Raw genomic sequence first — 15,356 nt, forward strand, 5'->3', positions numbered from 1 at the left:
GTCAGGGTTCATTTCCTTTAGGATTGACTGATTTGACCTCCTTGCAGTCCAGGGGACTCGTAAGAGTCTTCTCTAGCACCACAGTTCGAAAGCATCAGTTCTTCGGCGCTCCGCCTTCCTTATAGTCCAGCTCTCACAGCCATACATTACTACTGGGAAACAGTGCTTTGACAAAGTTTTAAAAGCTTTGTTGCTTCATTTTAAATACGGTATAACTAGCATCTATAGTTTAAAAGTATAATGAGACAAATGTAGATATCAAAGTTGACCATTATATTAGGTGAAATGTGAGTAACAATTGTCTGTTTCCTACCTGCAAATTTCTGCAACACTTTGAATAGAACAGTTTTTCATACTTAGATTGTAAGTCGCTCTGTGTACTTTTAGTAGACAAATGGGATACTAATAAATCTATTTCATATTCCATCTTTAAAATAGAGATGATTAATTTCTGAGCAGGAAATATCAGAATAAATAGTGGTACTTCGTTTTAAATTAACACAGCTAAAATGTCCAATGAATGTTGTTTAGTGTTATTCCAAGACAGGATTTTCCTACCTGTGGCTCACAGCTCTAAAAGAATAAGAACCGAATAACTGACTCTGTAAGATTTGTGAAGTGTACTACTTTGACTGGTTCAATTAGGAATGATCAACTGTATGAGCAAACATTTTAGAGGCAACTCCTGATCTATACAACTAGCTGCAAGTGAGGCATTTTGATAATTGGTAGGGAATGAGAACTTTTCTGTTTTTGTTTTGGTCATTAAGAGTATGTCATGTAGAGACAGATGCCAGTGAAACGTGCTGGGCCTAGGTCTGGATATGAGCTTCAGTGGATTGTAATGCTCATTTCAGTTACAAGGTGAGCATTATGAGGCTCCTAAATTCTTCTCTGGCTTAGATTAAATTTCCTCCCCAAACCCAAAATGACAGCTTCATGGGGGCCCTACTGACTACATGAGGCCTCTTCTGGCTGCAGGAAGTATTTGCAGCAAGGGATTATGGGGTATTCAAAGCATGTACAATTGCCAACTTCAAGTGACAGCTTTGTGTGGCTAGGATAAGCCACAGTTTCTGCCTGCCTGACAGTTTATTGTGGTTGGAGTGTATGGAGGCTCTCAAACTTCTGTCTACCTGCAAATTCTTTGATTAGTGCTGGTGGGGGAAACACCCCCATAGGGGACCCTTGGGGCAAGAGGATCCCTGTGAGGCGGTTATTGCCCCACTTCCAGTTTTCAGTGGTGCCTCTTCTTTCTTGTCCTTCCTTCCCTCTTGCCATGCCCACTTGCACAAGCTTCTGAGGGGGGTTTAAAGGGAAGAGGTGAGTTGAGGTTTGGGGATGGTGTGAGAGGGGTGAGTTAGTGGGTGGGAGGGGGAGTTAAGGGACTCAAAAGGGTGTAGGGTATGTTAATTTGGATTGGATTGGAAATTAGGCAAGCTATTTCTCAATTTTTTGGTGTGGGTGAGCTCACCTATCTCTGCTATCCAGAATCGTTCAAACACACACACGCACACGTTTGTGTGTGTTTTCAGTCAGAAAACAGGTAGATATTGCAAAACCCTAGCATGCCATTAGTATATATTCCAACTTTCCTAACACACGCATTTGCACAGACACGCACACACATGAGAGAGAGGGAGAGAGAGAGTGAAAATATGTTAGGAAAGTTGAAATATATATTGATGGCATGCCAGGGCTTTGCAATATCTACCTGTTTTCTGACTGGACCTCGGAGATGTTGGTGCTGGAACTGGACCTGGACCTGACAAACCCCACACTAGGGAGTCAGGATAAAATATGGACCAATGAGTCAATGGGTGTTTTGCCCCAGCTGTGGGCTGCTAAGGTTTGGAGGTGCCGAGATAATGATAAGCCGGATCCAGGTTTGCTCACAAGGAGACATTATTGAGTACTTACAGCACACAGGCATACCCAATGGTTGGATCAGATAGCTTCTCTGAACCCAGAGCCAAGGGGTAAAATGAGTTTTATACCATACATGTTCGCAGTGAGGAAGCATGACAGAAGCAAGCATTAATTAGCGTTCATCTGCAACTTTCCCAGTTTAGACTAACAGTGCTTGTTCAGAAGGGAAACAATCAGAACTTTCCCAGCACAAACACCTGTAAACAGAGCCTCACTTCTCAGGCGCTTCCTAGGCCCTGATAAGGTAAACGGTAGCTCATTTGCATGGAATGTGCTGAGGCGGCGATATTGACCTTTAGCTCATCTCACAAGCTCAGAGGCCCACTAGCAAGGAAATTGCACTTATAATGAACCAAAGCAAAGCATTATGGATCTCTAGGCCCCTCTAAAACTACAGGTGACTTGGTTACAGGCCTGGGGCCATTACAATGGGTTAAAACCAAATGAAGAATCTTAAGCTATTGTAGCCTGCGTTCTTATTCTTATCTGTCAAAACTGTATGGGTGTACAGTGCTGGAGCCATTTATATCTGAGGTTATACTGAGTGCTGGAATTGGGATTTTCTGTGTGTGTGTTCGTTTCTCAGAATCAGCAGAAGTAGTTCTCAGTCCTTACCAGATGCTATGGGGAAGTGGAGTGCCTATCACTTGCATGAGTAGGAGTGGGGGTGGGGTTAAGGGGAGTTATGGTGGGTGAGAAAGTATGTGGTTTGAATGCACTTGAATGTTCACTCACTAACATACAGTGAACACTCAGGAACATATGATGCAAGTAACTGATGACCTAATTAGCCATACATTACTGTCTGGATAATTTTAATCTTGTAAAAACTTAGAAATTATAGTTACATATGTCTGAGCCAAAGAGCCAAATTTGAGATGTAATATGAATCCAAAATTTGTGGTTCATGTTAACACGTGAAACGCCTTCCCTTGATGAACAAGGATGAAAGACTTTTCTTTAGCATTGGTGTACACTGTGATGTATTTTTGCTACTATCATGCAGGAAGTGAGTGGTGGTAAAATGTTATCTGGTTCTGGCCTCAGTCTCAAGGACATCTGTTATGAAAGGGCTGCCAGGCCATGAATTCACCTACTGCACATTTAATTTAAATAAATACTTGGAATTTCTTATTATAGAATTGTGTATAAATGTTACAAATAATGCATTTCTTTGTCTTCATTAGTCTTAATAATAGTGAGTTATAGTAAATATTTGGAAAATAGCACTGATGATTAACAGCATTTTCTCCCCCCCCCCTTTTAATGGCAATTTATAAAACAAGAGCACATTATTATTATTTTTCTGGCCATAGAAAATTCTTATTAAACATATTCTGTCTTCATTTTGAACAGAAACTCGAGCAGATCGAACAAAGAAATTGTTTAGACACTATACTGTTGGATCATATGACAGCTTTGATGCTTCAAGGTAAGGTGCCTTTCTTTCATTTCACAATATTAGGATTACATATTTTTTTCATACTTAACAGTAATCTTCATTTTCAAGTGTAGGCTTGGTCTTCAAGCTATGTGTGGCCTCCACTCTCTGTTTTTGTTCCATGGCACTTTTCCCTAGAATAGAAGGTGGCCCAACATCATTCCAAAGTGAGCAAAGGATGATCCCAATATGTCCTTTAATATGTCCTGTTTGGATAAAGGTTGTCTTGCCTAGAATCCCTCTTACTTCTTCAGGCACTTAATAGCTAAGCACTTGTGGGGTACCAGTCTGTAGTTTCTAGTAATGATGTCCGCAGGATTACTTTCCTGGTAGTCTCTTATATATGAAAGCTTGGAAATTTAGCAAAGTAACTCTTTTGTAGATAGTTCATGTGAGCGACAGAAACGCTGAGCCTACAGTACTACTCTCTCGGTAGTCAGAGAACTGCCGTTCACTTTCAGCCTTGTTTTGTTGTCTGTTCTGTCAGTTCCTCTCCTAGGCTTGCATCCTAATGCCATTTGAAACCATCAGATTTCTATGCAGCTTGATATGCTTGTTTTGCTGACATTCCATCAGTCTGTCTAAAGGGTCCCATTGATCTGTCCCTACTACTTCCTTTGTGTATTTTTGGGTTGTGGCAACCACACAATAAAAGCAAGAGAAGATAATTCAAATTCTGAAACTTGAGTGATTTTACAGTTATTTAAGTTAATGATGTAGAAATTAATGGTGTTGCTTTGATAACCTATCATTCAGCTGAAGTTCTCACTGTATGTGCAGTTCAGTTGCAACATGTGACATTTATGGCAATTATTGCTCAAAGTAGGTTGGCTGTACAAAGCATTTGTAATCTCGTTCTCTTTCAACAGCAACATTTTGCACATAACAACAATATTTGCAACTATTACAAAGTACACTTGGAGATACTATTAAATTGCCAGATGTAATTTTAATTCAAAATACCTCTTGTGTCCATTATTCATTTGTTATGTTGATATTCTTCCATCCATCCCCCTCAAACTGCACAACATCTGACCCACCAAGCTGAGTGCAGCCCTCCAGTGATATATTTTGGCCTGATTAATGTTTTGACAACCCCATTGTGTTTGCAATTCTAGCTGGGCAAGCGAAAAAGGTATATTGAGCTTTCGTGTGACACCATACTTGGCTACTGTAGAATGAGGGAGATGTGGGTCACAAGTTCTGCAGGCTTGATTTAGTCCTGTTTACTCCAATCAGTTCATATTATTGTATGTATGAGAGAATTTTCATTTTATTTTATTTGTTGGTTATTTTAAATACTGGAAATGAGATATTGTTTTGGGGTCGCAGAACAAATATATGCTCAGAATAGATACAGAGTCATGGAATACCTTTTTGGTCAACTGCCACAGTGGGGAAGCATGATACAAGCAGTAGTAAGATAGTAATACATTTAGGGTGCAATCCTATGGCCGCTAGGCAGCGGCTAGATAGCCATAGGATTCTTCATTTTCTGGGAACTGAGCTCAGAGCCAGCTCTCCCAGAAAACCATCTCCCCTCTGCTGCCATGCCATAGGTGGCACAGTTTGTCCCTGACTCTGCGCTCGTAAGAGCAGCGTGGAGTGGGGAAAAAGAGGGTGTTCCTGGGGGTGGGGAGTAGAGAGGACAGTGAAAGTGCCATTACAAAGCTTCCTATGTGCCGTCTGCCCCCCCCCCCGCTCTCCGAGGCACCCCAGCTAGACAGCCGAAATTGGCCATGTAGCTGCAAATGCAAGGTAGGCAGAGCGTGAAGGAGAAGATCCCCTCCATGCTCTGCCTGCTCTGCATTGGATAGTCAGTTGCCTCTGAGTTCAGAGGCGGCCGGCTATCCCCATAGGATTGCACCCTAAAACTGGGTCTCTTTCCAGTCTTAAAATTCCACTATTTCAAATACAGTATAATATATCTAAATGCTGCCTTTAAAAAGTATTTTAACATAGAAGTAAGGACTCTAGATTACAGGGAACGGCCTGAAAAATGCAGAGGTTGGGGATATGATGTAAATTGTAATACAGTTATCCTTCCAAAGGCCCTGTCAGTCCACCATCACTTGGAAAGGAAAAAGGAAATGGGAGCTGTGACAGCAAAACTCAGTGCAGTAAGAGTAAGAAGTCATAAGAACATAAGAAGAGCCATGCTGAATGAAACCAAAGATCCATCTCATCCAGCATTCTGATCTCACAGTGGCCTTTGGGAAACACAAAGCAGGACATGAGTGCAATAGCACCCTCCCAGTTATGCAAATAGCACAACCTTCCAGTTGAGTCAGAGAAAAGGATGCTGTAATCAGAGTTGTGATATATTTGCAGACCTAAGAAAGGAAAGGGATGCTCGCCTCTGCTTTAAACGAAGTTAGATAAATCCATGTAGATCTACCAACAGTTAGGAATGCTCTGACTTGGATTCCTGCATTGAACAGGGGGTTGGACTCGGTGGCCTTGTAGGCCCCTTCCAACCCTACTATTCTATGATTCTATGAAAGCTGAAGGGGTTGACACACTAAATTTGAGCTTTAAAGCCTAGAGTGTCCCTCTGTAAGCATGGGGTTTCTGGTTAACTGGAAAAAGGGGATCAGCCTTTTCATTTAGCCATCATGGCTAATAACTGTTGGTAGATCTACATGGATTTATCTAACTTTGTTTAAAGCAGAGGCGAGCAACTTACGGCCCTCAAGATGTTTTGGACTATAACTCTCATCATTTCTAGCCAGCATAGCCCATGGTGAGGGAAGATGGGAGTTGTAGGCCAAAACATCTAGATGGCCAAAAGTTTCCCACCCCTGATTTAAAGCCATTACTATTGGGGCTACAGGAATGTCCATGTTATGCCTGTAACTGGAAGCCCCGTGGTTTCACAGAGACTGCTGTCTATCTGTTATGCTAATATGTGTCTTCTTTTGCCCTCTTTTTTTTGTTGTGGGGGAGGAGGTGATGTTCAAGTGGCTACCCTAGCACTATTTGATTGTAATTTCTTTTAAAGGTTCCTTTTTCAATGTCTTCAGTGCTCATGTGTGACATCCAACATTGCATGAATGGACTTATGGTTGCAGAATGTATTTTTCCTCTCTCTCCTGCCCCCTGCACCTCACCCCCCAAATCTGCTCCAGAGGTTGCTCCTCAGGAGATAGGTGGGTGGGAGGGAAGCCTAGACTGTTGGATTTTACCCTTGTGCACTCTTTGTTGTCTTAATTCTTCAGCGGTATATTTGTAAAGGTATATATGGTGGAGTGTTTACAAGGCAACGCAGATTTTAATGATTTTTTAAATGTGACTAAGTGTGCTTCCTGATAGAGGGCTTCTACTCAAAAGACATTGTGCAGCTTTCCATCTTTTCTTCCTTAATGGAGTTTTTCTGATCAGAAAGAAGATAGAAGATGTAGCAGGAAAACACAGAAAGGCTGCAAATTGAAGGCAACGTCATCGGGATCCCCCGTAAAATTCTGCGAATGAGGCAGTGAGATTGCACAATAAAAACTTTGTCTGGAAACACCCTTAGCTTTTCTATATTTATTTATCTGGTGAAATGCAGTCTTTTCCTTTCATTTACCATTCAGCAAGTGTTCAGGGAGCATGAGTTTGTTAGAGGCCTTCACAGCAGAAAAATGTTTAAATGCCCACCAGGGGTTCTTTGTATTGCTTCAAGCATTGTATTGTAGTACCTATCTGGATTCTTCCGGCTGTAGCCCTGCAAAGTTAGGCTTGTAAGAAAAGTATTATTAGTTGGGAGGAGAGCTTCTTGATGAACTCTATGGTCACATGTCTGTCCCACTTTTTAATGAATACTTAAAAGCATATATTTGTTCAATACAATCTTTTTTTGTTTAATGATAATATGGAGAAACTGACTGCTTTCTATACCTTTTATTACTTACAATGTTTATTCTGTTTTTATGGCCTTTTACTTTAAGAAGTCATTTATTTTGATGTTTCAGCCTATGTTTTGCAGTGTGTTCTGTGTAGGGATGTACAGATTTTGTTCAGTTTATTCTGTCTGTCTTTCATGGGTTGTCAGGCATCTTTCATTCCATTGTCCACTCATTAATGGAATTGGATTATTTTTTTTAAGGGATATGCGAGAATTTTGTTCCTGTTTGCAAATGCGCATTTGCGCTAATGCACACTTGTGCAAATCCCCTCCAAAAGTAAACAAACTAATCTGCAAGACCATGGAATCCGTGCGACTTGGAAAAAGCCAGTCCGCTGCAGAATCCACAGGTCAGATTCATAGAAGTCCAAACTCATTTTTAACCATTGCGGATTTCTCCAACATCCCTAGTTTTGATATTTTCAGATGGATGCTGACTTTTAGACTCAGTCTAATATTTGAAAAACAATCTGTTTATAATTAGTTTTCTCTGGAAATACTAAAATCCAATTTGCTAAGAGTAAATTCCTTATCTGAGTGTGGATCCCTATGTAGCCAAAATGGTGACATCCGCATACAAGATGGAAATATCAGGAGACTAGATTTTGCAGAAATACAAAAAAACCGTCTGTATTTGAAAAAAAAAACCTAAGTGGGAGAATCCTGAAAACAGCCCATTGAGGACTGAGCATGGTCAGTGACTATGAAATGCTGTTGGGGTGGGGGAGAAAGAAAACCTGTGTGTATGTGTGGGGGGGGAATGGAGTATCCTAGAAAAGGGCATGGTTGACTGCCTGGAACCCTGAACAGGAGCATTACTTCTTGTCTTCCTTAAAATACCAGCCCTTCTCTCTATTAAGAGCTGCAGATGAGAGTCTGCTTAGGATTCTTTTATCAAACAAGACTTTAGAGTCCATATTAGTGAGCAGCATTATTGCTGTATTTGCACTGACAGTGAGCTGCTGCTATCATGAGCGCTGGTGGTTGTGTAAGACAAGACAGCACATACAGAACTCAGTATGCAGTGGGTTGGATCCAGATTAAATTTGTTGTACTTAATTGCTTTTGAAATAAATGTAATGACTGAGGGCAAAACTATACATTCTGCTAATTGTGTAGGTGTAGCTGAGCCTGAATTTTTTCTTTACTCACTGTAACTGCACATGGTCCCAATTTGGATCAGGACCAGCTCATTCCAAAAGCGAAGGATTAAACCTTCCTCTTCCCCAAATTATATCCATTTAAAAGATTCTCCGTTGACTTCAATAGAGACTCTGGGGCATGTGTAGAACTTTGGGAAAAATGTGTGTGTGTGGGGGGTAATCTTTCCCTTCTGGTGATCACTGGTCCCAATCCAAATGCGCAGTTTCACTGAATAAAGAAAAATGCCAGGCTCAGCTACACCTGTGCAATTAGCAGAATGTGTAGATTGGCCCTATCATAGGTTGATTTTCAGTGGTACCTAAGTACAACTAACTTAGTCTAGATACAGCCCGTAGATCTTCATTGTTGTTGTTGTTGTTGTTCAGTCGTTAAGTTGTGTCCGACTCTTTGTGACCCCATGGACCATAGCACGCCAGGCCTTCCTGTCCTCTGCTCTCTCCCGGAGTGTGCTCAAGTTCAGATTCATTGCATTGGTGATGCTATCTAGTCATCTCATCCTCTGCCGTCCCCTTCTCCTTTTGCCTTCAATCTTTCCCAGCATCAGGGTCTTTTCCAGGGAGTTTTCTCTTCGCATTAGGTGGCCAAAATATTTGAGCTTCAGCTTCAGTATCTGTTCTTCCAATGAGCAGTCAGGGTTGATTTCCTTTAGGATTGACTGATTTGACCTCCTTGCAGTCCAGGGGACTCATAAGAGTCTTCTCCAGCACCACAGTTCGAAAGCATCAATTCTTTGGCGCTCAGCCTTCCTTATAGTCCAGCTCTCACAGCCATATGTTGCTACTGGGAAAACCATAGCTTTGATTATACGGACCTTTGTCGGCAAGGTGATGTCTCTGCTTCTGACTATGCTGTCTAGGTTTGCCATAGCTTTCCTCCCAAGGAGCAAGGGTCTTTTAATTTCATGGCTACAGTCACCGTCTGCAGTGATCTTGGAGCCCAAGAAAATAAAATCTGTCACTGCTTCCATTTCTTCCCCTTCTATATACCAGGACGTGATGGGGCCTGGTGCCATGACCTTAGTTTTTTTAATGTTGAGGTTCAAAACAGCTTTTGCACTCTCCACTTTCACCCTCAACAAGAGGGTCTTCTTCGCTTTCTGCCATTAGGGTGGTATCGTCTGTGTATCTGAGGTTGTTGATAATTCTCCCGGCAATCTTAATTTCGACCTGTGATTCATCCAACTCGCCGTTTCTCATGATGTACTCTGCATATAAGTTAAATAAGCAGGGCGAAAATATGCAGCCTTGTCATACTCCTTTCCCAATTTTGAACCAATCGGTTGTTCCATGTCTGGTTCTGACTGTTGCTTCTTGACCATCATACAGGTTTCTCAGGAGACAGGTAAGGTGGTCTGGTACTCCCATCTCTTTAAGAATTTGCCACAGTTTGTTGTGATCCACACAATCAAAGGCTTTAGCGTAGTCAATGAAGCAGAACTAGACATTTTTCTGGAATTCTCTTGCTTTCTCCATGATCCAGCGAAAGTTGGCGATTTGATCTCTAGTTCCTCTGCCTCTTCGAAACCCCGCTTGTACTTCTGGTAGTTCTCGGTTCACATACTGCTGAAGCCTAGCTTGTAGGATTTTGAGCATCACCTTGCTGGCATGTGAAATGAGCGCAATTGTGCGGTAGTTTGAACACCCTTTGGCGTTGCCCTTCTTTGGAATTGGAATGTAAACTGACCTTTTCCAGTCTTGTGGCCGCTATTGAATGTTCCAAATGGGTTGGCATATTGAGTGCAGCACTTTAACAGCATCATCTTTTAGGATTTTAAATAGCTCAGCTGGAATACTGTCATCTCCGCTAGCTTTGTTGTTACTAATGCTTCCTAAGGCCCACTTGACTTCACTCTCGAGGATGTCCGGCTCAAGTTCAGTGACTGCACTACCATGGCTATCAGGGACATTCAGATCTTTCCTGTATAGTTCTTCTGTGTATTCTTTCCACCACTTCTCAATCTCATCTGCTTCTGTTAGGTCCCTGCCTTCTTTGTCCTTTATCATGCCCGTCTTTGCACAAAACGTTCCCTTGAGATCTCCGATTTTCTTGAAAAGATCTCTAGTCTTTCCCATTCTGTTGTTTTCCTCGATTTCTTTGCATTGTTTATTTAAGAAGGCCTTCTTGTCTCTCCTTGCTATTCTCTGGAACTCTGCATTCAGTTGGATATATCTTCCCCTTTCTCCCTTGCTTTTCGCTTCCCTTCTTTCCTCAGCTACTTGTAAAGCCTCATCAGACAGCCACTTTGCTTTCTTGCATTTCTGTTTCTTTGGGATGGATTGAGTTGCTGCCTCCTGAACTATGTTACGGACCTCCGTCCATAGTTCCTCAGGCACTCTGTCTATCAGGTCTAATCCCTTAAATCTCTTCCTCACCTCCACTATATATTCATAAGGGATATGATTTAGGTCATACCTGAATGGTTTAGTGGTTTTCCCGACGTTCTTCAATTTCAGCCGAAATTTTGCAAGAAGCAGCTCATGATCTGAGCCACAGTCAGCTCCAGGTCTTGTTTTTACTGACTGTATAGAGCTTCTCCATCTTGGGCTGCAAAGTACATAATCAATCTGATTTCGATATTGACCATCTGGTGATGTCCACGTGTAGAGTCTCCTCTTGTGCTGTTGGAAAAGAGTGTTTGCTATGATCAGCGTGTTCTCTTGGCAAAACTCTATTAGCCTTTGTCCTGCTTCATTTTGTACACCAAGGCCATGCTTGCCTGTTATCTCGGTTATTTCTTGACTTCCTACTTTAGCATTCCAATCTCCTATGATGAAAAGGATATCTTTTTTTGGCGTTAGTTCTAGAAGGTGTTGTAGATCTTCATAGAACCGATCAACCTCAGCTTCTTCGGCCTCAGTGGTTGGGGCATAGACTTGAATTACTGGGATGTTGAATGGTTTGCCTTGGATTCGTACTGAGATCATTCTATTGTTTTTGAGATTGTACCCCAGTACTGCTTTTCCCACCCTTTTGTTGACTATGAGTGCTACTCCATTTCTTCTAAGGGATTCTTGCCCACAGTAGTAGATATAATGGTCACCTGAATTAAATTCGCCCATGTCTGTCCATTTGTCGATGTTCAATCTTGCCATCTCATGTTTGACCACCTTCAGCTTACCTTGATTCATTGACCTTACATTCCATGTTCCTAAACAATATTGTTCTTTACAGCATCGGATTTTCTTTTCACCACCAGACACATCCACAGCTGAGTGTTCTTTTGGCTTTGGCCCAGTCGCTTCACTCTTTCTAGTGCTACTTAGAAATACCCTCTGCTCTTTCCCAGTAGTATATTAGACACCTTCTGACCTGAGGGGCTCATCTTCCGGCGTCATCTCTTTTAGCCTTGTGATACGTTCCATGGGGTTTTCTTGGCAAGAATACTGGAGTGGGTTGCCATTTCCTTCTCCAGTGGACCACATTTTGTCAGAACTCTCCACCATGACCTGTCCTTATTGGGTGGCCCTGCACGGCATAGCTTATGGCTTCACTGAGTTACGCAAGCCCCTTCGCCACAACAAGGCAGTGATCCATGAAGGGGAGATCTTCATTATCCCCCTGGAAATATCAAACTATTCAGAATTCCGCCTATGGTATGTACTCTTGCATAATAGTATCTGTTCTTTGTAGCAGTCAATTGTCTAGGGAACCTGTAGTTGTCATGAAGTGGTAAAAGAAAGTCTGCACCGGTACAAAGAAAGTACCGGGTGCAGATCGTTTTCAGTGGCAGCCCAACACAGATGCGTCAAAGCCATTCCTGCAGTAAACGAAGCAGACAAAAAACAACTGAAAAGCGTTTTGTTTTTCAGTGTTAGTTGCTCAGGCTTGTAATATAAACATGTTTTAACTCTTTAAAATTGCTGTACTTAGAAGCAAAAATACATTGATGAGAACAAGAAACAGAAAATATGTGTTTATGTGCTACAGTAGAGAGCACATGCTAATGAACATTAGAAGATTTGTGGGGAGGGGGACTTTTACTGTGAAAATTGCCCTTGGAATGACAGTGTGATGTGCTGAAATTGATAATTATCTCCATTAGGAGTTAAAATAATTTATCAAAGAGTCTGAGTATTTTCGGCTTATGAGTTCAGGTATGTGTGCTCTCTTCTACCAGTCACAGGCTGAGATTAGAAACTTCTGATCCCAGTTTGTGACAAGCCACAGTTTTCTGTTTGTCTGAACCTGGCTAACCAGGATTTCAAACCACAGTTTCTAAAATAGAATTCAAGCTAATCTATTGAGTTTTTAATTTCAGCATGATAGGAAGAAGAAGCACACAAGCATGATGCTCATTCTTCTTCATGCTTGAAACACTAAGCCATTGTTTGGCATTATACCATAGTAGCTTCATGTCTTACTAAGTGTCTATCAGAAACCAACATTTAGTAAGGCAGTTAACCTCTCATACAACAAATATACAAACGTAAAGATTGTTCTCCATTTTTATGATTAAGACCATGTCAAATGGCTATCTCACTTGCCCCTTGTTTTACTTATTTTAGCAAGATGTTATAATTACCATCTTCCAGTAGTCAAAATGTATGTTTGTTCCACAAATGATGCATATTCATGTCTGTTACTGGTTACTGAATTCTACCAAGTATTTATAATAATACGTATCATTTGTGTGTTATATGTCATTCATTATTTTAATGTTTCTGCTAGTGGGAGCATTCCTTCCTTCTCCTTTTGTTTTTTTAAAACCCCAAACGCAGTAACAACCCCCCCCCCAAAAAAACCCAGCCCAATGAGGACTGTGCATGCTTAGTGACCTCTAGGAGCCCTGGAATGTTAAGTGTCATTTGGAAAATGGAAAACTGGGGAGGGGGAGAGTGAATTTGCCTGCTTGAGCCCCTTGTAGCTTTTAGAATGGAAGAGAGCAAGGCTGGCTGGTACCCCGAACTGGAGCACTCCTGATAGGGAATGAGGATACATTGCAACATTTAATTGCAAATCCCCCTTGTGAAATCTATTCCAGAACTGGTCTAGAATGCTGCAGGTAGATTGATTGATTTTTATACATACATACAAAAGCACACCCTCTGCACCTGAAGCAAAATCACACCAGGAGAAAAAAACAAAGGAACCCCATATAATAAAATTTGAAAGTGGCATTAAAATTAAAATGGAAGAGTAACAAACATTATATAAATCCTGATGGAACAGAACAGTCATTACCGCCTGTCTAAAACAAAGTAGCCAATCTCATCTCCCTCGTGAGGGGATTTCACATTTGGGGTACTGCTACTGAAAAGCCCCTGTCTCAAGGTGGTGGGATATATAACGGCCTTTAGTGATAATTGTAGCTTACAGGACTTTCATATGGAAGGAATGCAGTCCTAGAGAGCGATTGGTTCTAGATAACATATAGAAAACAGGAAACATGTAGAGAAAACTTATAACTATGTGGCCCTGTTCAGACATAGTGGTAAGCAGTGACGGTTAAGCGTTTTGAGCTAACGAGGAGGAGGAGGAGGAGGATTTACACATTTGTACATCTTCCAGAGTGGCTGGCTGACCAGCCAGATGGGCAATTAATAAATTTAATCAATCAATCAATCAATACACTTCTATACTGCCCAATAGCCAAAGCTCTCTGGGCGGTTTACAAAGATTAAAAACATTAAAAACACAGTATACAGAGATTAAAAACCATTTACATAAAAAACACAAGAACAGACAATATACACAAAAGGAACATATATCTAAAACAACTTCAGTCAAACAATCTCAAAAGCAAACAACCTTAACCATAAGGCATTCCAGGATTGATTAAAATTTATCATATGCTGCCAAATGCGTGGGAGAAGAGAAAGGTCTTAACCTGGCGCCAAAAAGATAACAATGTTGGCGCCAGGCAGGCCTCGCCAGGGAGATCATTCCACCGAGAAGGCCCTCTCCCTTGTCAGCGTCTTCCGAGCTTCTCTTGGTGTAGGCAGCAGGAGCAGGGCCTTCGGTGTTGAGTGTAGTGTACGGGTAGGTTCGTGTCGGGAGAGGCGCTCCGTCAGGTATTGTGGTCCCAAACGGTGCAAGGCTTTATAGGTTAAAACCAGCACCTTGAATCGGGCTTGGAAACATACAGGCAACCTGTGCAAGTGGGCCAGAGTCGGTCTTATATGTTTAGACCTTCTGGGTTTGCTTTCAGCATGCTGATGGGTCTGGTGTCTCTTAGCTAGGTAAGGGTGTCAGCAGTTCTGCTCTACTTCTCAGCTGTTTAAGTTCTTTTAGGCTGTCTAATCCGAAAGCAATAAATATATATTTGCAAAGATCACTCTACTTCATTGTTTATAAAGTTCTGCTTCATTTACAAGTTAGATCTGTTTCTTCTTCTCATGAGGAGGATGTTCCATATCTTGCCCTGCAGCTGAGCAAAAAAAGCCAAGTACTGGTGAGAAATGGATAAGTAGGCTTGTAGCAATGGCAGCCCTCTTGGAAGACAAGTATTTGATATCACTATGATTTTGACAGTTATTGCTTTGGGGGGAAAGCAGAATACTATAATGGCCAAATTGTTCAGAGAGTGTTTTCCAAACATCATAATGTCAAAACACAAAAATGCTTTAAAATTTACTCAACAGGAACAAAATTCCACATCTTTCGAACCTAAGAATTTCCCCCCAGTGGGAGAAATGTTAGAGAAAAAATAATGTTCACCAGTTTCATGAAATATAGAGTTAATTCATGCCAGTTGGTATCTGATACCTAATATGTATTTCACTCTGCTTTTGGAAATTTTGAAAGTTGAGTTGGGACTGTGAACTAATGTGGCCACAGATGGGGATGTATGCATTACTGCTGGTGTGGCACAGCAAAGGAATGCAAGATCATATGAAATCTAAAGCCTGCAAACAACAAGAGTTCCAGTGTAATCTTGTACTTGTGGTTCTCCTTTATTTTGTTAATCTCGTTTTGAGTGCTGATCTCAGAGATCAT

At 41.4% G+C, this 15,356-nt stretch overlaps 1 protein-coding gene across 1 annotated transcript in view; it reads left to right on the top strand.

Moving 5' to 3' along the window:
• SHANK2 (SH3 and multiple ankyrin repeat domains 2) overlaps window positions 1-15,356 on the top strand; it is a 556,941-nt gene that overhangs the window by 270,387 nt on the left and 271,198 nt on the right. Inside the window, exon 14 of the mRNA XM_084851942.1 lies at window positions 3,286-3,361. Within this exon, the coding sequence (XP_084708068.1) occupies window positions 3,286-3,361 (76 nt within the window). The remainder of the gene's footprint in view (window positions 1-3,285; window positions 3,362-15,356) is intronic.

This window comes from Heloderma suspectum, chromosome 1, assembly GCF_057233095.1.
Source record: "Heloderma suspectum isolate Gila_16-S chromosome 1, 16-S_ref, whole genome shotgun sequence".
Taxonomy (NCBI): domain Eukaryota; kingdom Metazoa; phylum Chordata; class Lepidosauria; order Squamata; family Helodermatidae; genus Heloderma; species Heloderma suspectum.